General features: G+C 40.2%; 1 protein-coding gene across 1 annotated transcript in view; it reads left to right on the top strand.

Annotated features, from left to right (window-relative positions):
* Positions 1–24,491, top strand: part of LOC140735492 (cytochrome P450 3A30-like) — a 62,158-nt gene that overhangs the window by 18,495 nt on the left and 19,172 nt on the right. The window contains exons 5-10 of the mRNA XM_073060651.1: positions 4,572–4,685; positions 10,449–10,537; positions 13,410–13,558; positions 15,377–15,504; positions 17,743–17,836; positions 23,999–24,159. Coding sequence (XP_072916752.1) covers positions 4,572–4,685; positions 10,449–10,537; positions 13,410–13,558; positions 15,377–15,504; positions 17,743–17,836; positions 23,999–24,159 — 735 coding nt within the window. The remainder of the gene's footprint in view (positions 1–4,571; positions 4,686–10,448; positions 10,538–13,409; positions 13,559–15,376; positions 15,505–17,742; positions 17,837–23,998; positions 24,160–24,491) is intronic.

Raw genomic sequence — 24,491 nt, 5'->3', positions numbered from 1 at the left:
TTGCGCAGGGAATGGATGGATCAATAGTCGGATATTAAAAAAGCCATATCCTATTATGTTTTGGGAATTCTTTAAAATACTCAGAGCATTTGAATGTGTAATTTTTTTCTTGTAATGGGAAAGGAACAAACTTGATGGATACTAGGATACAAGTTTTATTTTTAGTTTAAGTAGGATAATGGAGCGATGGGAGCAAAATATATAATGCATTATGCTGATCTGGTGTTTCCGTTCAGATTCAGTATATACGGGCTAATGACGAATTCTGGTGTTTATATTCATGGTTCTTTTAGAAGTCAGGAACGAGCAACAAAACTTTATGTTTCAAAATCATTTTATTGAGAACTGGTAGAACAAAAAAATACTGAGCAAACAGTTGACAGGGAAAGCTAAGATTAAGATGGTGCTGCTTTGTGTTTAGCTATTTTATACCCACAGAGATAAGAAAGAAATCTATTCAAATTTATAGATAATAATTAATCAATTAGGAAGTATTCTATACTGCAGTACCAAATTAATCAATGAGAAAACACTTGTTCACTTAATGCAGAACAAAGAAGCTTCCAGAATTATAATTATAATTAGTAGAACCACTAGAGGCATATTAAACAGTTATGTGCTTACAACAGTCACAAGGGATCATAGTAAGGAGTTACTTGTATATACTGTAAGTAATTATATAAAATACAATAATTGTCAAACTGCAAACAAAATAATGATTAAATAGTCTAATCTTAGATTAAACTATCAGGTCCAACACTAGGTTACTCCAGTGGGTAGCCTGACACCAGTAGAAGGGGAATTGCTAGAATTTATTATTAAAATAAGTTATAAAGGAACTTAGCCCATTGCAACAGAATCTTGGGATATAGTTTTAGAGGTCCCTTTGTTGATTCTCTGTGTGGTACGGCCACAAATCTAGCATCATGGACATATTGCTTTCTATAATAAGTAGTATATTCAGGAGGCACTGCCCCAGATCCACACTGTGTGGGCCGTGCTATCTTCTCACAGCTACCATTAGGCTGAGGTACAAAAGCCTGAAGTCCCACACCACTAGATCCAAGAACAGTGACTTCCCTTTAATCACTTGGTTCTTAAACCAGATGGCACTTTCAAATCACTAGAGTTGAGCAATACTATAACCAATTTGGTCACTTTGCATTCAAACTGACTCTTGTTTGTTCTAATTTGTGTTCTTCCTTTTAAAAATTATTATTTTATGATTTTCTTGCCTGATACTCTACTGCAAGTAAATTGTCATTATACTGTGTGTACATGTCCTTGTGCATATAGCAATAAACTTGACTTTGACATAGAGGATAGGATTGAGTATCAACTGCATTAGTGCATAGAATGGCAATAATTGAATTGGAATTCTTCAATTTGTGTACATATAATGTAGCACCTATTCTCTACACACAAAGATAAGCCAGATGAGAACAAGTCCTAACATGAGCTGAGCAGCTGTGAGTAGGACAAGCTATTTTCTACCTCTCCTGTACCACTGTTGTCCACTCCATTCCGTTCCTTTGCTTTCTCTACCTTATTCCTCCGTGTCCATTTGTTCCATTGTTGTAAGTGATATGAGATGGACCACAATGTGGTTAATAACACTGTGAAATATTCCACAATTTCTATGTGGTATCCTGCTGGCAACAAAGAATTTTAATATAAAGTGGAAATCAGAACAGTGGAGAATAGATTATTTGGTGTGAAATTGTTCCATAAAATTCCTATGCTAATGGACAGCATTTCACACTAGGGGGTTATTGTAGTGACTAGTTATTTTGTCTCCAACTAATGAAGAGTATTTGGAGGCACATGAAGTGTGGAGGCTGAAGTCAGCATGGTTTTCAAAAGAGGTAAACTTGCCTCAAACCTTTTGAAATTCTTTGAGGGGAAAAACAGGCAGTATAGACAAAGGAGAGTCAGAGGATATTGTTTACCTGAGTTTTCAAAAGGCCTTTGACAGGGTACTGCACATGAGGCTACTGAAGAAGAAAAGAACCTGTGGTATTACAGAGAAGACAGAAGATTGGCTGATTGGCAGAAGGCAGAATGGGAATAAAGGGGGCCTTTTTTAGTTTGCTGCCGGTGACTAGTAGTGATCTGCAGGGTTTGGTGTTGGATTCACTACTTTACACGTTGTATGTTAATAATCCAGGTGATTGAATTAACGGCTTTGTGGCCAAGATTGCGGATAGGTGGAGGGGCAGGTAGGGTTGAGGATGCAAGTGCTGATTATTAAGGAGCATGGGCAAAGAAGTAGCAAATGGAATACAGTGCAGGGAAATGTATGGCCATGCACTTTGGTAGAAGGAATAAAAGTGTTATCTAATTTCTAAACAAAGAGTGAATGCACAGATTAGAGGTGCAAAGGGATTTGGGAGAGCAAGTGGAGGATTCCCTCAAGTTTTACTTGCAGGTTGAGCTGGTTGTAAGGAATGCAATTGCGAAGTTAGCATTCCTTTCAAGAGGACTAGAATATAAAAGCGAGGATGTAATCCTGAGACTTTCAAAGGTGAGACACATTTAGAGTATTGTGGGCAGCATTTTGCTGACATTGGAGAGGGTCCAGAGGAGGTTTATGAAAACAATTCCAGGAATGAAAGGGTTAATGGATGAAGTGTGTTTGATTGCTCTGTGCCTGTACCCAATGGTGTTTAAAATAATGAGGGGTATCTCATTGAAACCTTCCAAATATTGCATATTGTGGGAGAGTTTAGGAGCAAAGGGCACAGCCTCCGTATACAAAGATGTCCCTTCAGAAAGAGATCGGGGGAATTTTCTTAGCCAGAATGTTGTGAGTCTGTGGAATTCATTGCTACAGATAGCCATGGAGTCCAACATTAGGTATATACAAAGTGGAGGTTGATAAATAAATTCTTGATTACTAAGGAAGTCAAAGATATGGGGGAAGGTAGGAAAATGGGGTTGATGGAGAAAATAAATCAGCCATGATCAAGTGGTAGAGTAGACTTGATGGGCTGAATGGCCTAATTCTGCTCCAATGTCGTATGGTGTTGGGAACAGTTGATGTCCTAGTTGACTGCCATGCTTGCATCTTAATATTTGTGTTTCATGTATTAGGAGTAATCCCACCTTTATAATTTTGTAGTCTAAATTTGTTTTAATTTAGTTTTACATTTTTCTTTCCAAATCAATGCAGATTGAGGAAACATTTGTTTTACTATTTTTTTTCTAGTCCACACTGGGCCTTCTGACTAGGTCTTGTAACATCACTGGCAGGAGCAAACCATTGCAGAGCTTTGATGCAAACCTGAATGTTGCCAGGTAGCCCACAATTCATGCTGCTCACCTCTTGGATGATACGTTCCAGGCATGTATGGCAAGGCATTGATTCAGGAGCAGGCCAGGGACTTGCAACACATGCTGGTGGCAGTTGGTCATGCTTCACCTCAAATCTATTTACCTGCTTGACATTGTAACCCCTTCATAGCTTTTAGTAAGTTGTTGATTAGGTCTTGTTTAGACCTAAGATCTACAGTCATTTTGGAAAAGTAGTAACAGTTGTCTCCTATTTTCATAAGTAAAAAAGATAGCACCGTCAGAGGTACTTTCCAAGCTGGGCTGTAGGCTTCATCTGAAAAATTCCAACTGGCTGGCTTGCTGAACACCCGCTGCTTGTCTCTTGAATAGCTTTGTGATGGTGAGGGAGCAAGGGAATGGGTGATGGGCAATCAGTGTTGCCTTAGAACTCCTGCTTCTACTGGCACTGCCATTGTAGAAGTGCAGAAGTAGGACATTAGGCCCTTGAATCTCCTCTGTTCAACTATTTTATTGGCTGAGTCAATTTGGCCACTTACCTGATTTATCCTCATGCTCCACAACTTTCTTGTGATTTGTGTTTTTTGATCTCCACGTTGAATGAATTCAGTGATGCTGTTGTGGAAAATTGCAAAGCGATACAAACCGCTAAAAGATAAAACTTTTCCTCATCACCATCTTGTATCCCCAATGCCCTATACTGAAATTATGTTCCCAATGCTTGAAACATTCTTTCAGCATCCTCATTATCAAATCCTTCCTGAATTTTTTTTATTTTAATAAGGTCCCCTCATTCATCCAAAGTCCAAAAAGTACAGGCTTGATATGCTCAACATTTCTTCATATGTCCAAGGACTCGACCTAGTGAACCTTCTGCATTGCCTTCAATGCAAGCACATGCTTCACTTAAATGTGGGGACCAAAACCGCAAACAAACAATACACCAATCCTCTATAAAATGGTATCAAAACAACCCTACTACGTACCCCTTGCAAGAAAGGTCAACATTCCTTTAACCATCTAATATCTTGCAATGCCTGCGAAAGAACCAATTCAATGGATTACAAAAAAGCTGGAATTTTATTAGTTCTTGCTTCCTGCCCCAACCCCTCCAAGAAAAGGAGGACATAGCCCAAATATTTACCCTGCTCTGCCATCCCTTTTACAGTCCAATCTGTGCAGTGTTAGGAAAGAGAAGTTCAATGAAATAACAGGATATTGAATCCCATGTGTTTTGTTTTGAAAACTAAAATAATATGTCTTCCTGTCTTTCTCTGTAGAACATTGGGCTGAATGGACCATTCGAAGAGACAGTTGGTGTTGTCGCAGATGAGAAATGGAAGAAAATACGAAATGTGCTTTCACCAGCATTTAGCAGTGGGAGACTGAAAGAGGTAAAGAACCTGAATCCTTCAGTCACAAAGCTTCATGCTTGCATAACATTAGATACACACCTTATGTATCATTTGGTTCATGCGGGTAAGAAGGTAGGTGCTGATAACACACAGAGGGACAACAATATAGCAAGTTAAATGCAGTTTATCATGGTGAAATTGTTAATAGGTTGCATTTTAACAATATTCCACAGTAACCATGTGCTGAACAATTTTCTAGCTTGAACATGTCAGATACTGGCATTCTGGTATTTGATAAGAATTCTCATCATTTAGGTTGTCTTCTTTGAAAGCATGGAGAAATACTTCTTTCTAACCTATAGGTCTTCCTTCAGTTCTATTTTTAACTTGGCCTTGCTTCTACCTGTCTATCATCACCACCAGAAATGCTCCCTCAGTGTTTCCTAACACCATCCCATCAAATTAAGAAAAAATTCTTTCCTTGTTCAGAATGCACCAAGGACAAGTTTCCTCAATTTTTTTCTATAGAAATGTGTCATAAAATGGATATATAAAGTATTTTCAATGTATCTTAGTATTAGCGAAGGAAGTGAGAGGCATCTCAAACAAGGCAGCTCTGTAATCTGTGATTAGATTGCTGGTTTCACTAGAGAGAATGGATTATACATTGTCTATTTTGAGATGCTTTGCAGTGGGAAAGATTATCAGGATTTATTGTCTGCTCTTGATGGGAGAAATATCTGAAAGTGGTCTCTCGATGCACTTGTATGCAGAAAAGGATTGCTATGGGTAAAACCCCTTGTCTTTAGTGAAGGAACAGAGGCCAGAGTTGGTGTTTATCAAGAAAAGTAAAGTGTAATGTGGTCAAAACAAGTTTAGATATGATATAAAATCCAATATATTAGGACAATGTATGTCACCCCTCATTCTTCTGAATTCCTGTGAGTACAGGCCCAGAGCCATCAAATACTTCATATGATAAGCCTTTCAATCTTGGAATCATTTTCATGAAACTCCTTTGAACCCTCTCCAATGTCAGCACATCCTCTCTTAGATGAGGGGCCTTAAACTGCTCACAAGTGAGGCTTCACCAGTGCTTTATAAAGCTTCAACATCCTTGCATTCATATTCTAGTCCTCTTGAAATGAATGCGAAAATTGCATTTGCCTTCCTCACCACAGACTCAACCTGCAAATTAACCTTTAAGGAATCCTGCACAAGCACTCCCAAATCCCTTTGCACCTCAGATCTTTGAATTGTCTCACCATTTAGAAAATAGTCTACCTTTTCATTTCTGCTTCCAAAGTGCATGACCGTATACTTCCCGACACTGTATTCCATCTGCCACTTCTTTACCCGTTCTCCTTCTGCAGCCTCTCTAATTCCACAACTCTATCTGCCCCTCCATCTATCTCAATATCATCCACGATCTTTGCCACATAGCCATCTATCTGATCATCCAAGTTATTGACATATAGTGTAAAAAGAATCAGCCTCAACACAGACCCCTGTGGGACACCACTAGTCACCGGCAGCCAACCAGAAAAGGCTCCCTTTATTCCCACTCTTTGCTTCCTGTCAATCAGCCACCGCTTTATCCATGCTAGGATCTTCCCTATAATACCAAGGGCTCTTAACTTGTTAAGCAGCCTCATGAGTGGCCCCAAGTACAAAATATCCATTGATCCTTCTTTGTCTATCCTGCTTGTTATTTCTTCAAAGTAATGTGCTTAGTTACCCATTGTTCAAAGTTGATATCATAAAGTTGCGAGGGGTGATATAGAATCAGGAGATACGGAGTCAGTATGGATAGAACTGGGAAATTGTAAGGGCAAAAAGACCCTAATGGGAGTTATCCACAGGCCCCCAAATAGTAGCCTGGATATAGGGTGCAAGTTGAATCAAGAGTTAAAATTGGCACGTTGCAAAGGTAATGCTACAGTTGTTATGGGGGATTTCAACATGCAGGTAGACTGGGAAAATCAGACCCCGAGAAAGGGAGTTTGTGGAGTGCCTCCAAGATGGATTCTTAGAGCAGCTTGTACTGGAGCCTACCAGGGAGAAGGCAATTCTAGATTTAGTGTTGTGTAATGAACTGGATGTGATAAGGGAACTCGAGGTAAAGGAGCCATTAGGAGGTAGTGACCGTAATATGATAAGCTTTAATCTACAATTTGAGAGGGAGAAGGGAAAATCAGAAGTGTCAGTATTACAGTTCAACAAAGAGGACTATGGAGCCATGAGGGAGGAGCTGGCTGAAGTTGACTGGAAGGATACCCTAGCAGGGATGACAGTGGAACAACAACAGTGGCAGGTATTTCTGGGAATAATACAAAAGATGCAGGATCAGTTCATTCCAAAGAGGAAGAAAGATTCTAAGGGGAGTAGGGGGCAACCGTGGCTGACAAGGGAAGTCAAGGACAGTATAAAAGTAAAAGAGAAGAAGTATAGTGTAGCAAAGATGAGGGGGAAGCCAGAGGATTGGGAAACTTTTAAAGAGCAACAGAAGGTAACTAAAAAGGCAATATGGGGAGAAAAGATGAGGTACAAAGGTAAGATAGCCAAGAATATAAAGGAGGATAGTAAAGGCTTCTTTAGGTATGTGAAGAGGAAAACATTAGTTAAGACCAAAGTTGTGCCCTTGAAGACAGAAATGGGTGAATTTATTATGGGGAACAAGGAAATGGCAGATGAGTTGAACAGTACTTTGGATCTGTCTTCACTAGGGAAGACACAAATAATCTCCCAGATGTGATGGTGGCCTGAAGACCTAGGGTAATGGAGGAACTGAAGGAAATTCACATTAAGAAGGAAATAGTGTTGGGTAGACTGATGGGACGCAAGGCCGATAAATCCCCAGGGCCTGATGGTCTGCATCCCAGGGTACTTAAGGAGGTGGCTCCAGAAATCGTGGACGCATTGGTAATCATTTTCCAATGTTCTATAGATTCAAGATCAGTTCCCAAGGATTGGAGGGTAGCTAATGTTATTCCACTTCTTAAGAAAGGAGGGAGAGACAAAACAGAGAATTGTAGACCAGTTAGCCTGAAGATGCTGGAGTCAATTATAAAAGATGAAATAGCGGCACATTTGGATGGTAGTAACAGGTCCGGACCGAGTCAGCATGGGATTTATGAAGGGGAAATCATGCTTGACTAATCTGGAATTTTTTGAGGATGTAACTATGAACAAGGGAGAAGGACAAGGGAGAGCCAGTGGATGTAGTGTACCTGGACTTTCAGAAAGCCTTTGATAAAGTCCCACATAGGAGATTAGTGGGCAAAATTTGAGTACATGGTATTGGAGTAGGGTACTGACATGGATAGAAAATTGGTTGGCAGACAGGAAACAAAGAGTAGGGATTAACAGGTCCTTTTTAGAATGGCAGGCAGTGACTAGTGGGGTACCACAAGGCTCAGTGCTGGGACCGCAGCTATTTACTATATACATTAATGATTTAGATGAAGGGATTAAAAGTAACATTAGCAAATTTGCAGATGACACAACGTTGGGTGGCAGTGTGAAATGTGAGGAGGATTTTATGAGAATGCAGGGTGACTTGGACAGGTTGGGTGAGTGGGCAGATGCATGGCAGATGCAGTTTAATGTGGATAAATGTGAGGTTATCCACTTTGGTGGCAAGAACAGGAAGGCAGATTACTATCTGAATGGTGTCAAGTTAGGAAAAAGGAAAGTACAACAAGATCTAGGTGTCCTTGTTCATCAGTCACTGATAGTAAGCATGCAGGTACAGCAGGCAGTGAAGAAAGCTAATGGCACGTTGGCCTTCATAACAAGGGGAGTTGAGTATAGGAGCAAAGAGGTCATTCTGCAGTTGTATAGGGCCCTGGTGAGACCACACCTGGAGTATTGTGTGCAGGTTTGGTCTCCAAATTTGAGGAAGGACATTATTGCTATTAAGAGAGTGCAGCGTAGGTTCATGAGGTTAATTCCTGGGATGGCGGGACTATGATATGTTGAAAGATTGGAGCGACTGGGCTTGTATACACTGGAATTTAGAAGGATGAGAGGGGATCTGATTGAAACATATAAGATTATTAAGGGATTAAGGAAACATGTTCCTGATGTTGGGGGAGTCCAGAACCAGAGGCCACAGTTTAAGAATAAGGGGTAGGCCATTTAGAACGGAGTTGAAGAAAAACTTTTTCACCCAGAGAGTTGTGGATCTGCAGAATGCTCTGCCTCAAAAGGCAATGGAGGCCAATTCTCTGGATGATTTTAGAAAGAGTTAGATAGAGCTCTTATAGATAACGGGGTCAAGGGATATGGGGAGAGGGCAGGAACGGGGTACTGATGGTGGATGATCAGCCATGATCACAGTGAATGGTGGTGCTGGCTCGAAGGGCCAAATGGCCTACTTCTGCACCTATTGTCTGTTGTCTATTGTCTAAAGTACATTCTCCAGTTTAGAGAAAACTCTGCTCACCTGTACTTGCAATAATTGGTCCATGTCTAGCTTTATGTTTCCTCTGCTGAGTAACTTCTTTCCAAGTTCCATGTCATCTCACAAATTGATGTTTGGGAGAGCCTCATGTGGTTGCACGGCCCATTGGGTTGCATTGGGACGAGTCTGAACAAGCATATCTCTACAATAGCCATCTTGCATCAACTTTAGAGGTCACCCAAGGACCCTCCTTTTACTTCCTGTATGCTGCATCTTGATGACATCATCTGATGACATGAGTAATATTTTGGTTTCCAAGTGTATGCTGATTACATAGAGCTCTTCAACTCGCTATCCCTTCACTTTCTATATTGTCTGTTTTATTTATTTGTCTTGAATAAGTTGCAATTTCTCTTGCTGCAAGGGAAATCACTCCTGTTTCACCCATCGAAGTTGATGCTATAATAACTCATTCCTGAACACACCCTGGAAAATATCCTTCTCACCCTCTCAAAGTCCATTGCAGTTTTTCCAAAGTGCAGCAACTGGATATAATAGTAGAGATTTATATACAAAAAAATAATCAGCATAACCTTCTCCTGTTGTACTCTACCTCAGGATTCTGAATGCTTTACTACGTATCTCCTCAATATATCTTGCCATCTTCCTTCAATGACCATGAGCACCAGGACCCTTTGCTCCTGTGCACTGTTTGGAACAGTATCATTACATTTTAATTTGCCTCTCCTCACTCATTTTGTTAAAATCCATCACTTTTCTCTGTATTAAATCCCATCTACTGCTAAGCTTCCATTCAACTAGCCTATTTCTCCTATTGCATTTGATTGAAGTTATCCCCACTTTTGTCACATTTCCAAGTTTGCTGACATGAGCAAATGTTCAGGATCCATTGTACTTGGTGTTAGGTTAACAGGCTACTGCAAATGACCCTTACCTAGTTATTCGGGATGGAGTCGACCATCTGAGACAGAAATATATGGGCAAGTGGGATAGCTCTGATATCCAGCATAGACTTGTTGGCTTGAATGATGTTCTGTGTCCTGGGAAATCATGAGGGGGAGGAAGCATCCAACAGTAAAGGGCATTTAAAATTGCCTTTTTAAAATAATGACAGTTTCAACATGATATAAAATATTGGACATGAGTTACGTATTGTTTTCCATAAATTACAAATTGTGCACTGTGGAAATGAGAAGCTTTTCTGGCAAGCAATGCAGCCTGAGCTGGATATGTCAAGTCATCAGTTGCAGATCTGTAGGGCAGAGCACTTTGGGACAGGGTGCCATATGATCAAGCCTCTGGGAACATAGATTTGGTGTGTAGACCAATTTACTGTATATCCTTTACATTGGTTTTCTTTATTTCCCCCTCTCCAGATGTGGTCAATAATTAATCACCACGCAGAAAAACTTGTGAAATTAGCTGAAAAGAAAGCAAGTCTAAATGAAGCTGTCAACGTGAAGGAGTAAGTATTTTGTCTAATTGTAGGCCTGTGTTCCTTTGGTGCCTATTGTGCTTCCACTAAATAGTTGTGAGGATTATCAAACAGTCTTGTCACAAATGAGAAATATGATCTTTGTGGACTATTCATTAACTTACTCAATACCCTCCGTCAGCCAGTTTGTGCCTGCTGTTCAGATGTCTGACTTGGGATGTAAGAGCTCTGCACAGCTTCTTCGCTGGACAACCACACGTTTTAATTTTATTCTTTGAAAAAATATTAAATCCTGTTTGGATATTCTTTTACATTTTGCAGACAGAAGTGACCAAACTCGTTACCCAGACTTCATCAGTGTCACTTCAAACTGCTATGAAGGATTGATGGGAATGATCCGTTGTGATAGTCAACCCAGCCTTATCCACCTCCTTGGGTCCACATCATGTTTCAGCAACGTGTGGCTGTATCTACAAAGAGTTGTTTTCTTCTTAACTTTCCATTTTCCAATGCTTGAGACCACAATTCAGAGGCAAGGCTATTTGAATACTAACTCACTGACAAGATTGAAGAGTAGGTTCAGGAAATGTAGAGGAGGCTTGACCCAAAAACAGAGCAGTGGAGATGATGTAGCAGTAAACAGTAACTTAATAATAGACCACAAAATAACAAGCCACGAAGGGCCATAATGCAAGAGAGAACAGAAACCAAACACAGTAAGCAACAGATTAAACTTTAGGCAGGGAGAGTGAGGGCAATGAGCAACTAGTTGAGACAAGCTCTTTGGATAAGTAAACAAGGACTGTGGATGAGAATTGGGGTTAAATAGGCTGCAGGTGATGAGTCTGGAACAAACATGAATTGTATTAGCTAGCTGGAGACTGGAAGGTGCCTTTGGGAGCAGGCCTGACAGATTATCATTGTCTGTGCCTTGTTCAGTACAAGTGAAAGCATTCAGTTGTTGAATGTTTCAATTTTAATGCAAATTACATCAAAGTTGCTAGAAAAAAAAGATATTGAGTCACTGAAGATGATCCAACAAAACAATAATGATAATATCAGAAATAATTTTCAGAAATGCTTAGAGAAGTTGGATTCTAATGCCCTGAGTATTTACATTTTTTGAAGGGGTGAAAGTGGAGGAAGCTTCACAGTAGGGATATACAGTGGAGAACATTCCGACTAGTTTCATCACAGCCTGGCCAGATCCTCCAATGCACAGGGTTGCAAGAAGCTGCAGAGGGTTGTAGACTTGGCCTGTTCCATCATGGACACAACCCTCCCCACTATCAATAGCATCTTCAAGAGGTGGTGCCTCAACAGGGTGGACCCTCCCCATCTGGGACATGTCCTCTTCATGTTTTACAATTGGGGAGGAAGTACGGGAGTCTGAAGCCCCAGACACAGTTTTAAAAACAGTTTCTTCACTTCCACCATCAGATTTCTGGATGGCGCATGATACTAGCTCATTGTTTATCTTTTGCACAATTTATCTTTGTTACCATTAGGAAATTTTTATAGCTTGAACTATACTGCTGCCACAAAACAACACATTTCATGCCATATGTCAGTGATAATAAACCTGATTCTGATGGGAGTTGCTTAGATATTTATAGATAGATATTTAACATTATATGTTTCCTTTGAAGCAGATGGCGCTACTATATAATATGCTTAGAACTCCCAAGTAAGGTGATGTTATGGAAACCAAAAGCCAGGAGCTGTGAATATGATGGTCTCAAATGAAAATTATAAAGCAGAATGAATTGTTTCCACTGTTACATCAAGACCTTACACAAGCTTGAGCAACAATACCAAATCTTCTATCTGATATTTGCAGCCTTTTGAACTCAATTTTGAATACTCCACCTTCAGATGATATACTCTTTCTTCTTGTCTTGTCAATAAAAGAAGCATTTTTGCCTGCCATCCTCCTTTTCTTTCCTTTTGCTTTTCATGTAATCTGTTTTACTTGGCCTATACCAGCATACCAGAACCATATTAGCAATGAATTACAGTCATATAAGCTTAAGCTGATCCCGTCTGCCACATGACTTTACTCTGTGGGGTGATTCCCCTATTGACTCGTTTCACTGCAATCTGAAGTAACAAAATTGATTCTCTCTTTCAAAAATTTCACAAAGAGTCCCTCATTTGAAACATTCAGTATTACCCTGCTTGACCCATTTAGTTTTCTCAGATTTTCCCCTTTTTTCATTTTTGTATCATGTTGCTCAGTTTTTCCTTGATTCTATCAGTTTTGATATTGCTGTTCCACCAACTTACCATTAACAATTCATTACACAGACCAAGAACTCAATGTAGCCATTTGATTTGCTCTATAACAAAAATTCCCTTTTATACTATATGTTCTTCTCCTGTCCTCTCCTGAAAAGTGACTTGCAGCTCTCTTTCCCAGTTCTGATGTAGGGTTACAGATCTGAAATTTTGACTGTTTTCCTTTCCACAGAATCTGCCTGACCGTTTTGAGTTTTTCCAGCACGTTTGGTTTCTATTTGGACTTGGTCCAGGAAAGTGAAAATGTTGAGCATGCTCCAATAGGGCAATAATTAAATTAACCAAAAATAGAAACCAAAGATCGCTAAAAGTCATCGACTTGAAATATTAACTGGTTTCTTATTCACTTCTTAACTGGTTGGTTTCCTCCAGTTTTTTTTTGTATAAAATTCAAGAATCTGTAGTCTTATTTATTTTCCAGTCATTAAATAAGAGGAAAGGTTAGTCCAAACTTTGAGAAAGGATTAGAAAGTTAAGCTGATTGTATCTGATAAAATAGCTGGATGAAGCTTGAATGGAGCTAAAATGTTGGCTGAATTGGCCCTAACATTCATGTGGTATAAACTTCATATAAAACTAATGAATATTATCTCTCTTCTAATAGCATCTGTGGACCGTATGGCTTGGATGTAATCTCCAGTATCTCATTCAGTGTGGATTTTGATTCCATCAACAATGCTGATGACTTCATTATCGTCAATGTTAAGAAACTCGTAAAATTCTCCTTGTTTAACCCTGCAGTTTTTCTTGCTTGTAAGTGATTTAAAGTATTAGTTTAACTTAATTGGAGTTAAATTTTATTCTTTTACTCTCTCACTCTTCTTGACCAAGAATGGCCCTGACCTGTCTACTTGGGTCCCTGATGCTCCCTTTGCCTGTTAATAATGTTCAGCAAATTTGCCTAAGCTTCATAAGAACAACATATGCAATGTAAAATGGAACTTTTGCAGTGCCCATTTATTCCATTTTAACTGTTGTTTTCAGCCATTTATTGCCTGTCAGTACTATTATATATAGGCAGTTGGCTTATTTAAGTTCAAAATCTTGGCATTTTATGATTTTGACTTTTTTTGCAATGTTACACAGCAAATCTATCACTTTTCTTTCACTTTGTGGTATAAATCCTAGAACTTGCAATCAAATAATGTATAGGACATGGTGGCATCACTAGCACCCAATGGAGGTCAATACAGTAAGGTAAAGACAGTTACTAAATTCTAGGATTGGCAACAAAGGCTGTATTGAAAATTATGGGATTGATTTTGATACTTCTTGTCGCTATTTGAAAATGTGCACAGATTTGGTACAATGAGCCTCAGCACTGGACATTGATCACTTACTTCTGACTGACTGTTTGAAAAGTAGTTCTTGTTGGAATGTACAAATACCTTCATGCATTTAGGATCAGCTTTGGAAGATCTGTTAGGGGCATATGAGAGTTTGCCAAGTTACAAAAAAATGGCATGAAAGATCCTATTCCATTCACTTTATTTCTTAAAACTTCCCAAGCTTCCGTATTATCAGAGGCTATCAGTGAATTCAGTTTGACAGGCATGGAATAGTCATAATCGAGCTGAATGACAGAAGAATGTAGTTGAGGATCTGAATGGACTTATTCCAGTGGGTCCTATTATTATGTTCCACTTGAAGTTATCTACTCACTGTGGTGGGTGAAGGCCCCAAGGCATTTCTGCACAAAACAGAATTATTTTGGTTGAAGTTCAAAGTAAATTTATTATTAAGGTGTGTATGTGTATATGCATGTATATATACATATATGTGTGTCACCATATACAACTATGAGATTCATTTTCTTTGAGGCTTACACAGTAAATCCAAGGAACAGTAGAATCAATGAAAGATAGCACCCAACAGGATGGACAAACAACTAATGAGCAAAAGACGACAAATACAAAAGGGAAAATAAATAATAAATAAGCAAAAAGTATCGAGAACATGAGATGAACAGTCTTTGAATGTGAGTCCATGGGTTGTGGGAAGAGTTCAGTGATGGGGAGGCCGTTACCCAAGATGGAAAGGGCCATATCCACCACGTATTGTAGGATTTTCTGTTCAAAGGTTCTGGGTGTATCCATACCAGATGCAATCAGTCAATATACTCTTCACACATCTATAGAAGTTTGTCAAAGTTTTAGATGTCATGCCAAATCTTCACAACCTTTTGAGGAAGTAGAGGCACTGCAGTGCTTTTAATGTAATTGCACTTACATGCTGGGCCCAGGACAAATCCTCTGAAATGATAACACCGAGGAATTTAAGGTCAATAAACTAATATCAGAAGCACTGAGAGTGTCCTTACCTCAATGGGATTTTACTGTGCGTAAATTGGTTGATATACTTCCTACATTATATCGAGATTTAATATTCAAATATACAACTTTCTGTATATCTGTAGGCTGTACAATGTTTTACCATGTTCTTTTTTTCCCTATTCTTCCTCTGCACTCCTCACTTAGTCTCTCTCCTTTCACATGTGAGTGTGTGTGCACGCACGCTTCATTTTGTACATTTTAGAACTTATTTTGTACATCTTTCCCCTTCATTTCTCAGTGATATTTCCTGCAATTACTCCAATCCTGGAAAAACTTCAAGTCAGCTTCATCCCAATCGATGTGGCTAAGTTTTTAATGGAAACTGTATTAGCTATGAGGAAAAAGAGACAAAAAAATGGAAGCACAGTGAGTATTAAACCACCTACTGGAACAGTTTGTATTCCAGTATCTTTTTTGCCTTTTCCCCACCATCCTAATGCATTGCCCACACTTTACCCCATCACTAACTATCTATAATTGCGGATGAGGATTACACTGATCTGCTGCAATAGTGCAGAAACTCTACAACAGTTGCTCTTTTTCCATTTTCTCCCATCCTTCTGCTGAGGTTTGCAGAAATTCAATCTGGAATTCAGGAGAAGTCTGAGAAATGTACTCCCCAGAGTAGAGGCCCAAGATAGTACCGTAGATTTCGCACTACAGAGCGCACCTGATTAAAAGCCGCTGGCTCTAATTTTAGAAAGAAAATCAATTTTGTACTTGTTCAAGCCGCACCGGATTTTAGGCCGCAGGTGTCCCACGTTGTAATATGAGATATTTACACAGAAAGATATTACACGTGAGGATTTTTTAACTTTTAATTAAATCCGTATGGTAACATAAACAAATACATATTGCAAATGCTTTTTTTTCGAACCGTGCCTCTAACACAGCTACTTTTAAATATACATACGTATCGGTAACACACAAATTACGTTGCGTATACTTTTTTACTGAACAGTGCACGAACAACATTCCAATATCTCCTAACGACTGGTAAAAAAATATATACTGCAGCCTACCAGGAAAAGTTATTGATCGCCTTTAACTTAAAAGCAGCGTTTTCGCTCGGGTCTATTGTGCTCGGGTAATGTGCTCGGCTAATGTGCTCCCCCCCACCTTCCCGTTTATCGCAAACCGGTATTTCCCACAAGACGCGGCAAAACCGGATGTGATGTCATAGTATCCCAGGATGTACAGAAAACAAATAGATAGATAGATACTTTATTCAACTAGAAAATACTAACAAATGAATTACTAAGCGAAAATATTATAAACTAAATAACTGCCATAAAGGCAGCACAATGCTTTTCTTCGAGTGTTTTCCATGTTGATGAGGGTGAGTACAAATGACTGATTTACAATAATTTAATTGTGAAAGTGCGCTTGATTTATCGTACAATTTCATTGGACCTCTGTGAACTACTCATCAATTTTATTGGTCTACTGTTACGAGGCAGAATGTTTTTGGCGGCATGAAAAAAAAATCATGCATTAGCCGCACCGTAGTAAAGGCCGCAGTGTTCAAAGCTGTTCAAAGCGTGGGAAAAAAGTAGCGGCTTATAATCCGACATCTACGGTAAATACTCTTGTCTGACCTGTGACTAGCATACCCTGCTATAGAAAGTGGGACATGGTGGGCCTGCAAGATAGTTGTATCATCACTAGTACACAAGCAAACTATGGAAGGCCAAAGGTATTTAAAATTATTAAGCTCTTCTTTCTTCTCCTTCCCATAATACATAATATCTGGCATCTGGGATTGTACAGTCGGCAGGTCTGGCAGCGCCTATGGACAGAGAAACAGCTAATGTGCAGGTCCAGAACTCTTTTCAGAATCGAGAAAGAGAAAATCAGGATGTTTTGAGCAACATGGATAGTGGGACGAAGAAAAGGAAATCTGATGGGTTAATCCAAATGGATTAATGGAGAGAGCAACAAGCATATTATTCTTTCTTATCTGTATACAGCATTGTTAATAGTGGGCCTGTTGGACACAAATATAAAAACAAATACTGAGCCAAATTGATGACAGAAATCCTGCTCTGATAAAGAGAGAATGTAAGAGTGGGAACACTGAATATTATACAGCAGACTACAAGTGCAAGTGAATCACTGCTTGGAAGCGCTGTTCAGATCCCCGGATGGTGGGAAGAGTTGAAAGGAAGGGTATTACGCCTCTTGCAGTTGGAACAGAAAGTGCTATAACTGGGAATGGTTAGTGGGGAGTTGCAGGGGTAACATCTGCAGCTTTTTGATTGTCATTAGCTGATCGGCTGGGGTTAATATCCTTCTGATAAGTCCAAGTGTTCTTTTCCAAATACGTAATCAACAGGTTTGCGTGGTTGGGGTGGGGGGGGGGGGGGAATGATTGGGCTGAATCCTCAGTGGAGATCTGAAACTCTCTGACACCTCCAGAGCAGCCTCGGTGCATTAGTGGAAGTGGAGTTCTCAATGGTGTTTACCCAGCCAGAGTTCAGGTCCCTCTGGAGATGACAGATTCTGCTTTTCTTTTCACACTGTGGAATTTCAGAATACTTACGAGAGAAATCCATTTTGGTACTGTTATAGCTGAATCTCATAAGACTCTTGTTTAACTCTTAGGATCGGGTGGATTTTCTGCAGGTAATGATTGATTCCCAAGCAAATGCCACCAACTCAGAGCATCAGAGCAATGTCAACAATTCAACACGCAAAGGTACCAGCAGTGGAGTATATCTTGAATCCCTTTTCTGGTCAGCTGTTGCAGATATTCAAAGGGTCATTTATTGTCAAGCATGTATCCATATACAAATTGAAATTTGTCTTCTCTAGATAGCCATGAAACAAAAGAAAGAACATGAAAGTCATTCAGAGAGAAACATCAAACCCACCCCCCTCGCATGAAAAAGAATGGCATCTCGACAGTCAACCCCCCCCCACACACAAAATGAACATCAACCCCCTAAAAGCAACCTCTTCCCCACAGAAAGAAACAAAACACAACAGAACATCAACCCCCAGACACGCTCACCTTGCACAACAAAACAGAAAAGGAACAGGTGATTTAAAAGAAATACCACAATATAAAAACCGTAAGTCTGAAAACAGTCCACAGTCCATAAACGCAATAGTCCAATCCATAAATGCAGAACCATGATACCATCTTATGATATCACCAACATTCATTGAAAGAGAGGGACACGACACAAGGCAGTGAGTCACTCAACGATAGGCTCCTCACTGACTCCTTCTCGGCAGTGATCAAAAGGAAGGCAGTCAGTGCTGAACTCTCGCTCACCCCCCACATTCGCTTCAATGTCTCAATCTTCCCTGATGCTTTAATCAGCGATTAATGGATGCCTTAACTGGTGAAATGGAATCAACTGTTGGTTCGCGCCCAGTCTTGACGTTTCTTCACATCGAAGTCGTCCAGGTACACGCCTTCACCTTCAACACTAATTGTTTAGGCACATGGAGAATCTGTTTTAACCAACAATTACCTTTAATGGTTCAGTTAAAACATGCAAGTCAGAGAAAATTAAATTTGTGTAAACCTGCTAAGTTTCTCCGATCCTCTCTGAACAGTTAAAGAATAGAAAAGGTAAAACTCGGGAACAGGAGTTCACGCGAGCCAGGCTTTCACTTCATCCCCGATGTACTCTCCACATTTCCAAACTGGGCTCATCCACTTCTGCAGTGGTTGACCTCCAGAGTTTTTACTGCTGCTACACCTGAAATTCTCCATTCTTATCCTCTTTATTATCAGATTAAGCTCTTTATTGATTTTGTTGGCTCAGGCTTATCTGGCATAAGGCAGTGTTACTTCACTGCTCTTCTGCCAGACTGAAGTTGTCTGCGCCCAGAGTTTGGCTGATGCAGCACATCTGACATGACTGAGGACGGACAGAGAAAGTGACGTGAGGTACATCAGCCAAACACTGGGCGCAGACAACTTCAATTCACTGGCTGTTCTTTCTACAAGCCAGCCATTTCTACCTAACCCGATGCACAGCTTCTCATCTGGAAATGACATCCTGTTTAACAGATCATCAGCAGCAACTGCGTTGTGTCCTTTTTTTTTCAATTGCTCTGATTAAGCCATCCCTGAACAAGAACTAGTTCACAAAACAGTTCATAAAATGGCGGCTGCAAGGACAGTCTCAAAGATGGCAGCTTCCGTTCCATTGACCACATAGCAACAACATAGATATTTGGTTTGCCCAGTCCTCAGCTCATTCCACTTAGATGTTTTGCACATCTTAATTCTTTTCTGGCGAACACTGCAAACAAGTATGCCCTGTTCAGATACTTACTGGCCTGTTTTAATCACACAACATTCTCTTTATTCCAGTGTTTCCCAACCCTTTTTTGCTCAATGCCCCCAAAGCATTTTCAAACTTACCAATGCCCCACACCCCCAGAGCACCTTCATACTTGCCAACACCCCTCTTAGGAACAATATACTTTCTGGCACCCCCATATGCTAACATGAGGAAAATGATTCTGCTTTAAATTTTTACTTGTCTTCAAACCTAGCTTACACTATAACTGTGAACTGTACAGCAGCTTTAATATCAATGTGATGCTGGCAATTTTTAGCAAAGGTTGAAATATCTGGTTCAAATATCCAAGCAGTTTCTGTTTTTTGTGAGTATGTGGTTCTCTGCACTGAAGCCTCTTTCAACAAGGTAGAAGGATGGAAATGCAATGAAGAGCAGTTTGGCTCTTCTCCGAAGACCAAGGAAACCTGGTATGACAGTCTAGCCACATACCACAAAAGTGACATTTTTGAAAATCGATTATTGTTTCTTAATCATTCTAAATTTTGATAATTTCTTCTCGTAAGCTCCCTTTCCGTTCTTCTGTCTTGCAAGAAACAGTCCAGAATTTCCAGATCATTCAAGTCCTTTAATTGATCCTGAAAATCCTTTTTCCATGACTGCAGGTGTAAGCAGTACTCTTGCAAATCACCATCTGTGATAGAGAATGCCATACTTTCCATGCAAGGAAACTGTAAGGACATTCTTCTCCCAATGACTTGCCTATATATTTCCAATTTTCCAATAAAAGTGGAAATTGCACTTTAAGCCTGGATTAAATTGAAATTCTCACCCTGCAGTTTCATATTTAGAATGTTTATTTTATCGTACAGATCAGCTTTTGTAGTTCTGTGTATAGTTGATACTCAATGTCTTCACTCATTTTGTCAATACAATGAGCTACAGAGTTATTACACAGAGGAATTGAGTTTAAAATACTGGCATCCATTTTGAGAACAGTGGTGAACATTTCTGATACAGCAAACGTTATTAATCTTTTGCCAATTGTATGATATTTTCCGTACTTTGCTATCATTTTGGAAATGCTATAAGAAACAATGAGACTGCTATCAAGGTCATTTATAGCTTTCTTGGCAAATAACTCGAGAGTACCACACTTTTCAAATGCATCTTTCTTCTTCTGGAACTGAGTAATACCATAAGTAGCCTTTTCAGGGTGTATTTTATGGAAATAGACAATAGACAATAGGTGCAGAAGTAGACCATTCGGCCCTTCGAGCCTGCACCGCTATTTTGAGATCATGGCTGATCAACTACTATCAATACACGGTTCCTGCCTTGTCCCCATATCCCTTGATTGCCCTATCCATAAGATACCTATCTAGCTCCTTCTTGAAAGCATCCAGAGAATTGGCCTCCACTACCTTACGAGGCAGTGCATTCCAGACCTCCACAACTCTCTGGGAGAAGAAGTTTTTCCTTAACTCTGTCCTAAATGACCTACCCCTTATTCTCAAACCATGCCCTCTGGTACTGGACTCTCCCAGGATCTGGAACATATTTCCTGCCTCTATCTTGTCCAATCCCTTAATAATCTTATATGTTTCAATCAGATCCGCTCTCAATCTCCTTAATTCCAGCGTGTACAAGCCCAGTCTCTCTAACGTCTCTGCGTAAGACAGTCCAGACATCCCAGGAATTAACCTCGTGAATCTACGCTGCACAAGCACAACGAGATGGTGGTGGACTTTAGGAGACCTAGGCCTCATATGGAGCCTGTGATCATTAATGGAGAATGTGTGGAGCAGGTTAAGACCTACAAGTATCTGGGAGTACAGTTAGACGAGAAGCTAGACTGGACTGCCAACACAGATGCCTTGTGCAGGAAGGCACAGAGTCGACTGTACTTCCTTAGAAGGTTGGCGTCATTCAATGTCTGTAGTGAGATGCTGAAGATGTTCTATAGGTCAGTTGTGGAGAGCGCCCTCTTCTTTGTGGTGGCGTGTTGGGGAGGCAGCATTAAGAAGAGGGACGCCTCACGTCTTAATAAGCTGGTAAGGAAGGCGGGCTCTGTCGTGGGCAAAGTACTGGAGAGTATAACATCGGTAGCTGAGCGAAGGGCGTTGAGTAGGCTACGGTCAATTATGGAAAACCCTGAACATCCTCTACATAGCACCATCCAGAGACAGAGAAGCAGTTTCAGCGACAGGTTGCTATCGATGCAATGCTCCTCAGACAGGATGAAGAGATCAATACTCCCCAATGCCATTAGGCTTTACAATTCAACCGCCAGGAGTAAGATATGTTAAAGTGCCGGGGTTGATTGTATTTAATGTATCTAAGTAAACTACTTAAGAACTTTTTAAAAGCTATTATTAATGCTTTTTGAGAGAGTGATTTAGATGCATATCATATTTTTACTGAGTAATTTTATGTAATTAGTTTTGCTAAAACAAGTGTATGGGACATTGGAAAAAATGTTGAATTTCCCCATGGGGATGAATAAAGTATCTATCTATCTATCTACTTCCTCTACAGCCAGGATGTTCTTCCTTAACCCTGGAGACCAAAACTGTACACAATACTCCAGGTGTGGTCTCACCAGGGCTCTGTACAAATGCAAGAGGATTTCCTTGCTCTTGTACTCAATTCCCTTTGTAATAAAGGCCAACATTCCGTTAGCCTTCTTCACTGCCTGCTGCACTTGCTCATTCACCTTCAGTGACTGATGAACAAGGACTCCTAGATCTCTTTGTATTTCTCCCTTACCTAACTCTACACCGTTCAGATAATAATCTGCCTTCCTGTTCTTACTCCCAAAGTGGATAACCTCACAGTTATTCACATTAAAAGTCATCTGCCAAGTAACTGCCCACTCACCCAGCCTATCCAAGTCACCCTGAATTCTCCTAACATCCTCATCACATGTCACACTGCTACCCAGCTTAGTATCATCAGCAAATTTGCTGATGTTATTCTCAATGCCTTCATCTAAATCATTGACGTAAATCGTAAACAGCTGTGGTCCCAATACCGAGCCCTGTGGCACCCCACTAGTCACCACCTGCCATTCCGAGAAACACCCATTCACCGCTACCCTTTGCTTTCTATCTGCCAACCAGTTTTCTATCCATGTCAATGTCTTCTCCCCAATGCCATGAGCTTTGATTTTACCCCCCCAATCTCCTATGTGGGACCTTATCAAATGCCTTCTGAAAATCGAGGTACACTACATCCACTGGATCTCCCCCGTCTAACTTCCTGGTTACATCCTCAAAAAACTCCAACAGATTAGTCAAGCATGATTTACCCTTGGTAAATCCATGCTGGCTTGGCCCAATCCTATCACTGCTATCTAGATATGCCACTATTTCATCTTTAATAATGGACTCTAGCATCATCTAGCATCTAGTCTAGCATCTAGACTCTAGAAATGTTCCTGCAACCTTGATGGTTTCATGGCTTCATTGGATAGGTCATTTTGAACACCTCAAGAGGGTCAGCAGGTTCACTGATTTCATCATTAGATTCCAGTCAGCGCTTTATCATTGTGCAGCCTGTTTTTAATCGATCTGTAGAGAAAGATGAGAGGGTGTACATTTGACTTACCAACTGTTAAATTACATGAACTCATTCTGCATCGCGAGTCAGGGGGAACTATTGGGCACCCTGGTTGTAATTTATGCATCCCAAATAATATCTGTTTGGTTGGTAAGTTCAGATGAGATTGCTGACTTTTAGTTGCATTGTGATGATGACTGCTCACCACCTACAGAGCTATGTTTCTTCCTCTGTTCCAGTGTCTCACTCTTTTATTTTGGAAGTGCCTGCTGTAGTTAGGGTTGGTCAGGTCTCGTGCCTCAAGTTAGGGTGCTGCTTATTGCCCCCTAACATCCCCCTTAGGACACATAAGTACCACCCCCAATGGGAATCACTGCTTTAGTGTACCTGGTTAACACCTTGGTCACTTGACTTGCGCTGTTCAAACTGCTCTGAAATTACCAGCTAATGAAAACAGTCAGAACAGGAAATTGTTGTTCTTATCCCTACTGGGAGATACCTGATTTCTCCCTGCAGATATGGGACGGAGATATTGGGAGCTGGGAGATGCAGAATAGATGTAGACTTGCCATGAGCACCTGCGCAGACTTGTGCGACAATGCACCATCTTTAGATTAGCCATTTAAGTATCAATTGTCTCTTGCTGCCTCTGACCTATGAAAACAGCTATGATCTACCAAGCAAACAAAGTACATCTGGATTACCAATGTTAAAGAAAATATCTTAAAAGGAAAGTAAACAGAGGGGAAATGATCAGGTAGCTCTGAGAACTGACGTGGATCCGATGAGCTGTACTACAATAAGTAATTAGCTCTCTTCCTGAACACTAGTACATAACCTACCCCACGATCTCACTGGCTATACTTCTAGATTTTAGTCCGTGTCTAATAAATTACAGGTACTATGGCATTAGTGGGGGCATAGTTTAAATCACTAGGAATAACAAAAGTCAAATAATTGCAATGCTAACCCAACGTTTTAATTTCTTCATTGTAAGATGGTGTGATTTACAACAGTGGGCTCTTTCTCTTCTGTAGCGATGACTGACTCGGAAGTTCTGGCACAGTGTATTGTCTTCATCATGGGTGGATATGAGACAGCCAGTACTACACTCTCTAACGTTCTGTACAATCTGGCCATGTATCCGGATGTGCAGAAAAAATTGCAGCAGGAAATAGACGAGGCTTTTCCAAACAAGGTGAGTCCTTGCTTAAAAACAAGTATTCCTACTAAACGTATTTTATGTATGTGGAATTCCTAAGGTGCGTTTTAGCCAATGAACATCAAAGTTAGTGAACGTAGCCACTGTTGTAACACAAGGAACACCAGGAACAATCTACACACAACTTCTCTTATTTCCTTCCCTTGAAATAATTGACCATTAAATTTGGTAAATTGGTTTATTATTGTCACAAGTACTGAGGAGCATTGGAAAACTTGACTTGCGAACCACCCTTACAGATCAATTCCTTACAATGGTACATTGAGATGGTTGAAGATAAACCATTATGAGTGTAGATAAGTTGTTAT

Source organism: Hemitrygon akajei, chromosome 11 (assembly GCF_048418815.1).
Source record: "Hemitrygon akajei chromosome 11, sHemAka1.3, whole genome shotgun sequence".
Lineage (NCBI taxonomy): Eukaryota > Metazoa > Chordata > Chondrichthyes > Myliobatiformes > Dasyatidae > Hemitrygon > Hemitrygon akajei.
Note: the sequence above shows the minus strand (reverse complement) of the source record. Positions and strands in the feature narration are given on the sequence as shown.